At 36.4% G+C, this 13,412-nt stretch overlaps 1 protein-coding gene across 1 annotated transcript in view; it reads left to right on the forward strand.

The window, feature by feature from the left end:
• The window catches only part of LOC140172692 (phospholipid-transporting ATPase ABCA3-like), a 69,811-nt gene that overhangs the window by 35,579 nt on the left and 20,820 nt on the right, over positions 1-13,412 (forward strand). Inside the window, 9 exon segments of the mRNA XM_072195823.1 lie at positions 2,301-2,485; positions 4,018-4,206; positions 4,903-4,979; positions 4,981-5,184; positions 5,796-5,969; positions 7,284-7,372; positions 7,760-7,964; positions 8,767-8,889; positions 12,684-12,794. Of these exon segments, the coding sequence (XP_072051924.1) occupies positions 2,301-2,485; positions 4,018-4,206; positions 4,903-4,979; positions 4,981-5,184; positions 5,796-5,969; positions 7,284-7,372; positions 7,760-7,964; positions 8,767-8,889; positions 12,684-12,794 (1,357 nt within the window).

Raw genomic sequence — 13,412 nt, forward strand, 5'->3', positions numbered from 1 at the left:
AACAGCCCCTGAGCACAATAACTCTGACAGTGGATTAGTACAGACTTTGTATGTTCCATTTTTTTAAAAAACTCTGTCACTAAAAATGGACCAAATTGCCAATGTCAAAAAGTTAGGCATTTTAGACCTAAGTTATATAGCTATGCAGATTTATTTTCTACTGTGAACAAATATACCAAAATACTAGGTGATCTTAAAATTAAGCTGAGCAAAATGTAGCTGATGAGATTAATAAAAAGATCTACTAATCAATCGAAACGTGTCCTACGATAGCTTTCTATAGTTTCTCAAAAATAGAGAAACTCAAGTGTCTTTTTTCCTATACAAAATAAATGGCCTTTTCGTTGGAATTTCTTCACAAACACCCATATTACAATCTCTATATGCATTTTTTGCATAGCAAAAACATCTTCTTTTTACCTAAAACTTAGCAATTAATTTGCATAAAGGTAAAATATATTCGCAAATAAGTTCATCAGGATTGTCAATGAAATAAATATAGCAAATTTCTTCTTAGCAAATCCAGAAATAGATGTTACATACCTCGATCAATGACAGTTTCGTGCTAACACTTAGCACTTTCTCAAATTGAATGACCAATTCCTGCACCTCGACGGCTGCTACCTGGCGGAGCGGACGTTGGTGGCGCTGTTTGTCTTAGGACTTGGTCATAAATATGCGGAAGAAAGTAGTTCCCTTGGTCTCTGTTGAGTGTTTTGGCCCCCTTCTTTCTTATCCAGATGGCTTCCTTGATATATCTCTTATTTCTGTTCTGTTCTCTGTCCTTTATTTCTGACTGTTCCCATCCAATAACATGGTTTTCCTCAGAGACATGATCAGTTATTGCCGATTTGTTATCCTCCCCTGTAATGGAGGCCTGTCTCTGGGATCTAGTGAAGGCTTTCTTTGAAGCCTTTTCTGCTTCAGTTTTATGTTCTTTCAGTCTGGTGCCGAATAGTCTAGATGTTTCGCCTATGTATGACTTGTCACAGTTGAGACACGGTATTTCGTATACACAGTCTGAAGTTTGGGAAATTACCTCTCGTTTATCTTTTGGATGTACCAAAAAATTTCTTAGTGTCTGATGTGGTTTAAAGGCGGTTCTGATGCCATGTTTATTGAATACTCGCCGTACATGTTGGGAGAGTCCTTCTTTGTAAGGAAGAACTGCCATCCCCCTAGATTTAGACTCAGTTTGTTTCTTGTCCTGTGGTTTGCTCTTTTTCTGCGTTTGCTTGAAGGCCCATTCCGGATAGCCACAAGTTTTGAGAGCTTTGTCTTCCTCTTCTGTGATTACCTTGTCTTTCCTATCCATTAATGTTCTTATGACGCTGAGTTTGTGTTGTAGTGGATGATGTGAATTGAAGTGCAAATATTGGTCGGTGTGTGTCTTTTTACGATAAACCAGTAGTTTGATGGATCCATCCTGCTTTGCTAAGAAGAAATTTGCTATATTTAGGTAAAATATATTGCTATACCAATCTATTCTCTAAAATTATAAGACTAAGAACATTACGAAGATCTGGATCGAAGTTGACAAAATAACTTCGCAACAGTATAATGTTATGCTGGTTTCATACTACCCTGCCACTTGCCACTGAGCGGCGTGGCGCACGCGCATTGCAGACAAACGGACACAATAAAGGCTTGTCATTGGTTGAAATGCCCTGCCGCAGCGGCAAGCGGCAGGAAAGTATGCTGGAGGCTTTATACTTTAAGTCACACAAACACATAGGTGTCAGTAAACTGTCAATTAGTACAAATTGATATTGGAAACATCCCGATTTGATTAGTTTTTTACATTCTGAATTTAGAATCGGAAAGCTTATCCTGTACATTGTAATTAGTAAAGACAGAAATAGAAAATGATGTAACGAAATATGTCAATTGATAATGTGATGAAATAAAATGAAGCAAATAAAAGCAAAGACTTCAGGCTTGTTCAGACGATTGCTTGTAAGTGCATTAGAATGTAAACTTGCATGTAGTGCCTGTCTAAACGCAAGTTACTTTCGATGATTTTACATGTAAGATATCTTACATGTAGCGAACTACATTCGAATGTAAGGCCAGTGTGAACAAGACTTGCAAGTAACTCGCTTGTAAGCAAGACCTTGATGATCCAATCCTATTGTGATTGTGTATAATCATGGCATAATTTACCAGTGAAGGTAACTCTTACTTTTGAGTTGGCTTACAAGTAAGTCTCGTGGACACACACTCGCTTGTAGCATAATTTAATTGTTAGCTCGCTTGTAAAGGCTACCATCTAAACACACTTTTTGTTTTCTTTCCTTAAGGTTTGGAGAAGGTTACCATTTGACTCTGGTAAAGAACCCCAAGTGTGATGTATCTATGGTAACAGATCTGATCAAGAAATACGTGCCCAATGCAGAGCTTGAAAACACTGCAGCAGCAGAGGTAGACTACATCTTGCCCAGAGAGAGTACCCCATCATTCAAACAACTATTCACTGAAATAGAAGGTTAGTATTGAAAGCAGTGGCTGCACCACGGGGGAAATCTCTGTGTTAACGCGGAAATTCACGATTCACAATTACTCCCAAATCCGCGGAAATCCATGCATTTCCATGTTTTTCCAATTTTTCAAATCCTCGTGTTTGGCAATTGCTCGCCATATTCCTTTTAAAAGGAATTCTTTTCCTCAACATCCTCAACTCCAGTAAAGAAAGAAACCCATCACTCTATGTAGAACACACTATACAAACACGTATTGTGATGCTGGAGATGAGAGTAGAAAACATGTGATGCATATCCCACATATTGTTGCCAAGTTCACTTTTTCTTTGAATCCATGCTTGTACTCATTGTTGTGTTTGGAACTGTGCCCATCGGAATGATATTAAAATGGCGGCGTCCAGTTTCCTTGTGTAGGGAACTGGGCTGATCCATCCATCTAAAGTGTGGCATACCGGCAACATGTTTATCAAAAATCACAGGGAATCAAGAGAGGATATATCATGGCTACCTTGCTTGCTTGCTTGCTTGCTTATGTCGACTCTTGTAGTCGGACTCCCATAATGGCTCTCCAAACTGCTCTGTCATGGCTACCAGGATTGTAATTTTGTTGAAATATGAAATATAAGCTTATAATCTTCTCATAGTTATGATGAAATACGGATGGTAGTAAGTAAGCTTTCTATATGTGCTTCGAACGCACTAATGGATACTGGTCTTTTTTCCGCGTTTTTTGGAAAGCTCCATTCACACCCCTGAAGGGGGCAAATGCCCCTCAGTCAGAACTCTTGCCCTCCCCCTGTTGTCCCCCCAGTAAAAACCCAAAATGATGACAATTTCACCTTTTTGCGGTAATTTTGCGCAAAATTTGTCAAGTTTGCCCCCCTGAAATTCACTTTGCCCCCTCAATGCCCCCGCAAAAAAAATCCTGGTGCTGCCACTGGTTGAAAGGGATTAAGCGATTCGATGCCCCCTGGACTCCACCAGTTAATCAATCTAGTGGTGGGTTAGGAAAATATGTGTTTCCAAATTAATATAATAACTTTCATTCCCAAAGATAATGCCCAAGCCACACATCTTCTTGCAAATATAGAAACTGCAAAATAGCATCGCACAAGCCAGTGATCTCCTTGCAATACAAATCGCGCAAAATAGTATTAGACACGTTAGGCGGTTTACTTTTTAAATCTGAAATAATACTTGACAAAAAATACAGGATTGTTTTGTTGGTTTATAGCAGAATTGTTACATAAATGTATACTCATGCATGCGAAGGAGAATGAATTGATCTTACGAGATCGGGTACGAGATGTTTGAAAACATTGTGTGGTGTGCAAGTGAATTTCGTTTTTGCTGTTGAACTGCTCATTGTGAGTTTAGGCAAAAAGAAAGAACGTATGTCTTAGACACCTGTGTCATGTTTGAATTTACGTGTGCTTAAGTTGGAACTTTATTGACTCACGCAGTAACAGAAACCGAATAATTCCCGCCTATTAAGAGCTGATCATAGTATAATAAGACAGTTTAATCATCCTAACAGGTAACCGTGAAACTCTGGGTGTAGACAGCTTTGGCGTGTCCATCACAACTCTGGAAGAAGTCTTCATGAAGGCAGGAGAGCTTGCAGAAAGCAAAGAACAGGAGGCAGCTAATAGCGCAGCGGCAGCTAATGATGTGGTCATCAATGAAGCTGGTAGGAGATCGGAAGGAAGTGAAATTCACCCTGACCGTAAGTTTTTATTTATAAAAAGTAATAATCTTTCTGTGTGCCACTAATTCGGTGTGCTGTACTGTATACTGTACCAACCGAGATAGGTCGGCCCCACGCTTAATGCCATTTATGGGGCTCTCACATTCTGCGCTCTCAATAATGAGTGTCGCGACTTGCACAGAGCTAGTTCTATTTTTCCGTGCAAAAAGAAGACGTCATTTTACATGATGATTGCCACATAAAGTGTGCATGTACAGTAAGTAATGGTAGCAAAATCAAACTTTATCATGTTGTAATACTCTGCTAATGTTAGTCTTGCTAGTAGTCTCCAACAGTGGATTAAATATGTGACTTAGATTGTAGACAGAGATGAGGGGGTCACGTTATGAACAGAGACAAGGGGTCTACAACCTAAGTCACATGTTTAATCCACTGTTGGAGACTGCTAGCAAGACTAACACATCGCTACCAGAAGTGACACAACTTCCCGCTAGTCATATCAGCTGTTGAATCATCACAACAACATCAAGCATTCGAAAAAGGTAGTGGTTCACTGACGAAATTGTCAGTAAGAAAGTAAGTTTCTTCAAATTGTTTTTCATGATTCGGCCATGTTTGATTCAGGCATTAAAATAGTTTCTGACAGTACAGCTCTTTCAAGGACACCATGTAAGCACATTTTCAAGTATTGTACCCATTTTTGTTTTGCCACAGAGGTTATAAGAGGAATCCAACTCAAACTCTACCAATTCTGGGCTGTTTTCCTGAAGCGCTTCCTGTGCACATTAAGTAGACAAGAAGCTTCTTATCACCCAGTTTGTTCTGCCGCTGCTCTTTGTTATCCTCGGCCTCGTCTTCCTGAAGGCCAGAACCAGCTCTGATCCTGATGACCCAGAGCGTGTTCTAACATTAGCAAACTTGTCTGCGGTTTCTGAAAATGGACTTAAAGCTTTCCATGCTGACTTGAGAACATCATCAGGAGATGATATATTTGAGGTGAGATTTTTTATCAGCTTTCTTAATTCTTTCCCTTCTTTGATATATCTTTAAAATACCAGAATAAAGTAGCACTGAAAATTGGAGCTGTCAAACTCTGAACCAGGGTGTGAAATCTCCTCTTTAAGCGGAATTCCTTTTTTTTTTTTTTTTGGAAATTTCTTTTGAGGCAAAATTTTAGCTTTTTCTTTCATTTTCAGTGCTTTTCCTCTTTTTTCTCTTTTTTCCTCTTTTTTGAACAAAGTTCCTCTTTTTTTCAATAGAGGTCACTCACACCCCTGTCAACTTTATGAGTCTCAATATTTGAGTGCAAACACCACTTATTTTTATTTGACAATTCATAATTTCTGCATTTTGTGATGTGATCTGTGAAAACTCTTCACATGTTGCATATTATCCTATTTTGCTGATAATTTAGTTTGATGCTGAAGTCACAGGTACAAAATGAAAAGAGTTTTTAAAAGAATTCTAAATTGCCATGTTTTTTTGTCTACATAACTAAATAATTAAAAATATGCCCATGTGAAGGGTTTTCACAGATCACGTCACACATCTGAAGTTTCCCTCACTTTTAAACTATCTATTTTCTTCTTTTTATCCAATAATACCAGTATTTGCAGAGTCATCTGGACATGTATGATATGGAATCTACTGATATCTCATCACCTGTGCTAAATTTGAACACATCCAATGAAGGTGATTTGATATTGGGTCAACTTAAGACCAGCGATTCACAGTGCTGTGAATACACTAACATCGTACTCAATGATGAGTGTGCAGACTCGGTGAGTAGCCAAGTTGTCACATACTTATTACATGTCCTCAGCTGTAAAGTGTGCTGAGGCTTGTGGATCAACATCTAGGCATTGTGCCTGTGCGTAGGGCACTATAAATCACTGCCCTTTTCTTTTCACTGCGCTTTTCGTATGTCACCCATTTTATTTTTCCAACATTTAGCCCCATGGGCACTCTGCTGAATTATCTGCCTCTAAGAAGTATTTTGATTGGTTGCAAAGAGGGCTATATCATATATCAAGCCAATCAAAGATATGGTATAAGAATAGTCTGTCGGTCTGAAGGGTATTAAGCTTGAAATTACTAAGAGATCTATTTTGATTGGTTAATCAGATGATTGGTTAGTGTAATTAACCATTTAGAAGAACTGTATAATATGAAATCCACTGATATCTTATAGTTGCTCCTGTGAATCATTAACATATAAACTATGCCAATCTACCTCATTGATAATCGACAGACCAAAACATGCACTGACGATATAGGTGCTGGAATGAAACTGATAGCAATTTTCTTTTTTACATCATTTGTTCAGTAAAAAATTTAAAGGGGACATAATTATTTGATAGTGAAAATTAACATTTTGGGGAACAAAACAAAACTTTTTTTCTGAAACGTTACAATATTGATACATATTTGAGCTCAGCTTTGCCTGTCACTCATTATTTTCAACCTTGTGTGGTTACATGCTCGATTTTTCCAGGAAATTGGTGTGAACAAAAACATGGTAGGTTGGTGATACTCCCACCCTAAGACCTAAAAAAGTTTAGGACTTTTGGGAACTTATGTATATCTTCAACATGAGAGGTCAGTTTTTTTAATTGATGGTTGGCTTTTCATCCCAGCTACATAACCTTTTAAGTACATATCATTAGATTTATAAAGTTTACTTTGAGGACTGTGAGTTGTCAGATATGTCAATTTTTAATAATTTGCCATAAAATCAAAATGATTTGATATCAGAAGGACATTCCTCGTATTCTAAATTCCATTTTAGTGTGTCTGATGTGCTCTCAGGTCCCACAAAAATAGGGCACAGGTGGCTAGCTGACAACTTAACAGAATGAAATTACAGCACAGTGGCCCAACAGTGGTCTACGGAGCAGTGTAAATTCTGTTATATACATAATCATGCATAACAAAATTGGAATCAACTGAAATTTTGGGAATAAAAATTTGTTGTGGATTTCTACTCAAAAATGCTATAAAAAGTGGATGCTAGAATCACAAAGTACTAAAAATACTGTGCAAAAGTGGGTGACCCATCCCTTAAGTTCATTTAAGTTTTCTCTGCTTTTCTTTAGCTTTACAATGGTAGTTTTGGTAATGATGTGTGTGATGAAGTGGAGACCTTTGGCTACTACAATTGCAAAAAGTGCTTGACAAATGAGGGGTAAGTTATGTCTTCCCATGATGCAATGCTGAAATTGTGGTAAATCACATGAAATAAAGATTTTGGTATCTGGTGAAAGCTTATAATTTAATTTGTTCTCATAATTCTTGAAATGCTAGGCTTGAAATGTTTCATTTAGGGGGTCATCATGCAGTAACATATCAGTCTCGGGCTGTGTGTATCAACAGTCCATATAACAAAATTGGCCCAATTTTTTTTGCCCATTGAAGCATTTTTTTTGGGTACATTTACTCTCAATTTAATTTGCGCCACTCAGCCCCTGAAAACCTATCTATGTCGGCCATATTATGCTATAATGTACTACAGTTTGTCATCCTGTGGCAATGTTATATTAAACTAGATTTAATATCCATTTTTTTTTTTCAGTAAAAGATGTCCAATGGGTACTTTTAACACCAGCTTGCTATCAGACCCCCTCACCTACTTCCAGTCTTACCTCCTCACTGAGAGCAACCCAACTACGTTCTTTGAGGAGCATGTAGCAGCTTTCACCTTGTCCGATGGTGAACCCCTGGACATCACACCAATGGATATACCAAGGACAGAAGTCAGGGCTTGGTATAGTACTAAGGTAAGTATTTTGGTGACCTTTGTAACCTTTGACCTTGAACTAGTTTCTTCTGAGTCAATTCTTTTTAGAAGCATGTGCCAGCTTTTACCTTGTCCAATGGTGAACCCCTGGTGATCATCGATCACACACTTATAATAACAGAGACAGAAGTCAGAGCCTGGTATAGTAATGAGGAGAATATTTTTTTCGACCTCGGTGACCTTTGTAACCTACGACCTTGAACTAGTCTCTTCTGAGTGAATTCTTTTGAAGAGCATGTGGCAGCTTTTACTTTGTCCGATGGTAAACCGCTGGTCATCACGCCAATGTATATATTATCAAGGACAGAAGTCAGGGCCTGGTATAGTAATGAGGTGAGTATCTGATGACCTTTGTAACCTTTGACCTTGAACAAGTCACTTGTGATGATGGAACAGTAGATTGATGGGTTATATGTGAATAATATTAATAAGAATAAGAAGAAGTGAATCCAATTCCTAATCATATTAAGCACTATTAAAATTTAATTGCTAGACCGCTCATTACGAGAGGAGGTGATGAAATTTGCTTCAGCAGGCAGACAATATTGTTTTATTAAGTGGTGCGCATTTCATTTTTGGAACAGTTTTGTTGCATTTCATTTTGTTATTGGAATTTCTACTGTAGGTTGAATACTGTACCATAAATTTCTGACAAAAAAGTAAAAATAATGTCATAAACTAGAAAACCGCATCTCACATGGCTTTTTCCTTCAATAATCAGTGAATAGAGATGAAGGGTCGTATCAACTTATCACCATCAAATATCCTATATTAAATTGCAGGCTTTGCACACACCAGCCGAGGTATTGAATGCATTGGGTAATATTCTCCTGCAGTATCTAACCAATGACTCATTCACCATCACTACCAGTAATCATCCGCTACCGAACACCGCCACCGCAAAGGTAAACAATTGGTTTGGATTTTACTTTTAGGGATACCAAATTCTCCATTTGCCTATTACCCATAATACATCTTGATCTTAACTTCTAAATGTGTCCCACATAATATGTTACAGCCTTTGCATCGGGGCTTGAGATTGGAATTCCAATTTCCTTTCTCACAAAGTAAGGGCTAAGAGTAAAATTGTACAATTGTGTTTGGGAGTGGCCTTCTCTCCTTTCTCCTTTTCCTTGCTATTTTCTTCCATTTCTTGCTTTGTTTATCAAAGCTATCTGGGCCAGCATGCATCTTATTAGCGTACACTGGCTATCCAGGCTTGTGCATTTTTATTGTATGAGCTTGGAACAGTCCATGGATTTCCCATGGATTAGCATGTGTCCCTCACAGACCAACCTGGGTAAACAAACAAGAAATGCCACTAATTTGTATCATTATGGGCAAAAATGCAGCTTTTTTAGCCAATGTCAACATCAGCAGAAATATTTTCCTGACATATTGAACTAACACAAAAAAAAAAAAGTGCAAATGTCCCTCATTTTTCAGCACACAGCTTTTGCCAAATTGACAGAAGGTAAGTATCAATCTCTTAAGGCCAGAGTAATGGAAGACACATTCGTTCACGCCCAAATTTGAGATTTCTTGATATTTATCAACATTAAGATGTATTCTTTCACTTGAAACTGATAAAATACAACTTGCTAATATTTACTCGTATTTTTGCTTGATTTGTTTCACTTTTTTCAACTCTAAAAAGTCACATGGCTCAAGACAGCTTAGTAAATTGGCGGGAAATAATGAGTCAGAAATGCGCTGATGCGAAATATTTTGATTACACGCGCGATTCGCTTAGCGTGACACGGCGCAACTCTGCGCGTATGTCCAACGCAGTATAGCCGCATTTGGTTTGTTGTTCACGCCAGCAAATGTGGTGTAAACAAAACAAAAATTTGCAGTCAAAATGCCACTTAGATTTTTTAATTATTTCGAATTTTGGCGCACTGAAAGCAGACATTATAGATTTATTGGTGCAAAAAGATGCATATTTAGACCATGCACCAGATACAGCTTTTACAACCGTGAAAGTCTTACCGTTTTAAAATATAAGGACGTTTTGTGCATAATTTTGACATTTTTTTACTAAAACGTCAATTTCTCAGAGTTCACTTTTGACAATATTGCACGAAAAATATGCAAGCAAAAGGTAAACTTTTTGCACTATCGTTTAGAGTACATCAAAGCCTAGGGAAGGTTTTCTCATTTTTTCAAAATATACACCATTCTGTGCAATTTTTAGCTTAATAGAGTGACAAAATTGCTTTTTTCACATGTTTTTTTCAATATTTCGAAAAAAGAGACAAATTTCAAAAATAAAAAAAACCTTCCCTTTAGTTCATGTCTCTTCTTTATGAAAAGCTAACTGAATTTTTTTTACTCCGAACGGATTTTTTTCTAAGTTGTCACAAAAAAATTGGGGTAAAAAAGTGAATTTTTGTGATTTTTTTCAAAAACTCAAGATTTTTGAACAAATCTGACGTCACCATGGGATTCCTTGACTCATTTCCTTTCCAAAATGTATAGTTTTATATACTTTTGACATACATACTCGTAGGTATCCTACCAACGTTTTGCTTCGCACCCTTGGGTGGCAAAAGCTTCATGATCGTCGCTCCATTCATTTGAATGTCATGGTTTTCAAAAGTCTTACATGCAGTCTTCCTTAATTCCAACCTGTGCAATATTTTTAATCATGCTCATAAAACCCATAACCACATGACGAGAGCATGCTCTCAGGGAAATCTGGTCCCCCCTTCATGCAAAAATAATTCTGACAAACACAAATTTATTTCAAGAGGGGTGGTGTCTTTTAATGAATTACCTCAAATAGCAAAAAATCCCCTTCCAGTAAGTCTTGGAGCATTCAATCATATTTTATATTCATAACACCATTTTTATTCATTACTTTTCTTCGTGCAATTTTGATATTTAAAATGCTCCTTCACTATAATTATGTGTATCTAATGTAATCCCAGCTGGCATGGGTATTTAAATGTATTTTTACATAGTGTTTTATTAAGTATGTTGTATACATGTGCAATTCTATCTTATTATCTGTATTCCATATTTAATTTTAATGTATGTGTTTCTAAAAGATTTTGATGTATTTTGTTTGACCCCTGGGCACCCCTGAAAAACAGTGCTTGCACTGATGGGGTTTCCCCAGGCAAAATAAGAACTAATAAAATTAAATTAAATAAATAAAAAATACAAATCAGAAATAATGATGCTCGAAAAGGTCCATGTTCTCTCCCATTACACTGGCCTTAAGCCACCTTAATAAAATCTTGAGTCTCAAAGCTTGTGAGAAATTGATAACCTAATGTAGAATGCGTTTTTTTAAAATTTATTTATTACCACTATTATTTTTATGTTTCAGTACAGGCTTTGGGACAAGCATGCCATTTAAGGTCGAATTTTGATATGCTGTGACAAGCATGGGTACCACTTTAGTATGCGAGATTTTGTGCAGAAAATATCCATTATCCAATGACTGTTGCAAATGTGGGAATAGTAAACAAATAAAGTCACTGCCACAAAATAATTCTTCTCTGTGTTGAAAACATTAAAACTTGTTGAAAACTTTTAGGAATAGAGTTTTATTTTGTAAAAATAAAAGACATAAAAAAATGAATTTCTTGATTTTCAAAGAGCTAACACACAATTTTACTAACGTGTGTGACCCCTTTGAAACTTGGGATTTAATTAAGATGGCCTTACAAAAGACATACCATACACTTGATTGTGCATTTTCGTACAATATTAATTTCCAGCTAGAAAATTTTAAAGGGGGCTGAATGCATCAAATTTGTGTGCAGAAAATAGCAAAATCTAGCGTATCCTTAATATTGTATTTATATTCTGTTTTACTAGATTTTACCAATTTGGCTTTTGCAGTTGAAATCCATACACCCTCTGTGGTAGACATGATCTCACACAGAGGGTGTAGATTCCAAATGGAACCTTTCTTCAGATAACCCCATTTGAAATTTACACCCCCCTGAGTGGAAGATTAAGGTCATGTCTTCCATATGGGGTGTATGGATTTCAACTGGAAAAGTCAATTTTGTTAAGGGGTGGGGTATGAGCGTTTGGACAGTATTTATTGTGGGACATTAGAGCACATCAGACATATCGAATTGCATTCTGAATACGAAGAATGTCCTTCTGATATCAAATAATTTTGATTTTTGAAATTGCAATGTAATACACATTAATGGCAAATCATTAAAAATTGATATTTTTGATATTTAACAGTACTCGAAGTAAACTTTATAAATCTGATGATTTATACTTAGAGTGTATGTAGGTGGGATAAAAAGCCGACGATCAATTGAAAATGTTGACCTTTCGTATTGAAAAATTAGGTCTTTTTGGGGAAAAAAATCCATATCTTCAATATGAAAGGTCAAAATTTTCAATTGACCGTCGGCTTTTCCTCCCAGCTACATACACTTTAAAAATATATCATTAAATTTATAAAATTTACTTTGAGGAGTGTTATATATCAAAAATTTGAAAAATATCAAATTTTACCAATTTGTCATAAAATTTGTATTATATCGTGAATTTCAAAAAATGAAAATTATTTGATATCAGAAAGACATTCTTCGTATTCAGAATGCAATTCGATATGTCTGATGTGTTCTCATGTCCCACAAAAAATACTGTCGAAACGCTCAAAACGCTCATTCCAGATCCCTTAAGATAATAATTTCACACATATTTGTTTATATTTTAGTATAATAATGCTGTGGCTGATGGATTCACTCTGGCATTGTTGGTCCTCTTTGGTCTGGCATTCCTTTGTGCCAGTTTTATACCATTTGTTGTGGCTGAAAAACAAAGCAAGGCAAGTTATATGACCATTGTGATGTGCCCTGAGTAATTTAATTTAATTATTTATCTTTGTTTACAAAATTGAAGTTATTTCATGAGTTATTTCATGTCTGGGAATCCCCCCTCTGCATCAGCTTGATCAAAAACAAATTGAATCGTATCTAATTTTGGATAGTTGGGAATTTCCCTGAGATTATAAAGTGAAAGTGACATCATGTTGGGGAAAACCCCAGGGAGTGATGTAATGAGAAAGGTTAATGTTATAATTAAGACTTGGGAATTTCCCAAGTCACATCATGTGTTGTAAAATAGCAATTGGCTATTAAAATAATGGGATTTTCCAATGCTTGGTATATGCTTGTCGGAGAAGATCTAGGTTACGTCAAAGTGCGTACCTCTTCCACGAAAGGAAATTATATTCTTATATTCTTTAGATGTTGTTAACTTAATTAATCAGTGCGTTTTGTTGTGCATTCGGAAGTGAATTTGGGAAAAGGTGTTTTGGCCTTGAGTTATTTACAACTCGTAACACTATAAAATACAAATATTTTGAAAACAGTTAATGGATTTTTTTTATGAGTTGGACTCATAAAGAACTATATGTGTGCATAGTATACATAACACAATTCGT

Source organism: Amphiura filiformis, chromosome 16, assembly GCF_039555335.1.
Source record: "Amphiura filiformis chromosome 16, Afil_fr2py, whole genome shotgun sequence".
Lineage (NCBI taxonomy): Eukaryota > Metazoa > Echinodermata > Ophiuroidea > Amphilepidida > Amphiuridae > Amphiura > Amphiura filiformis.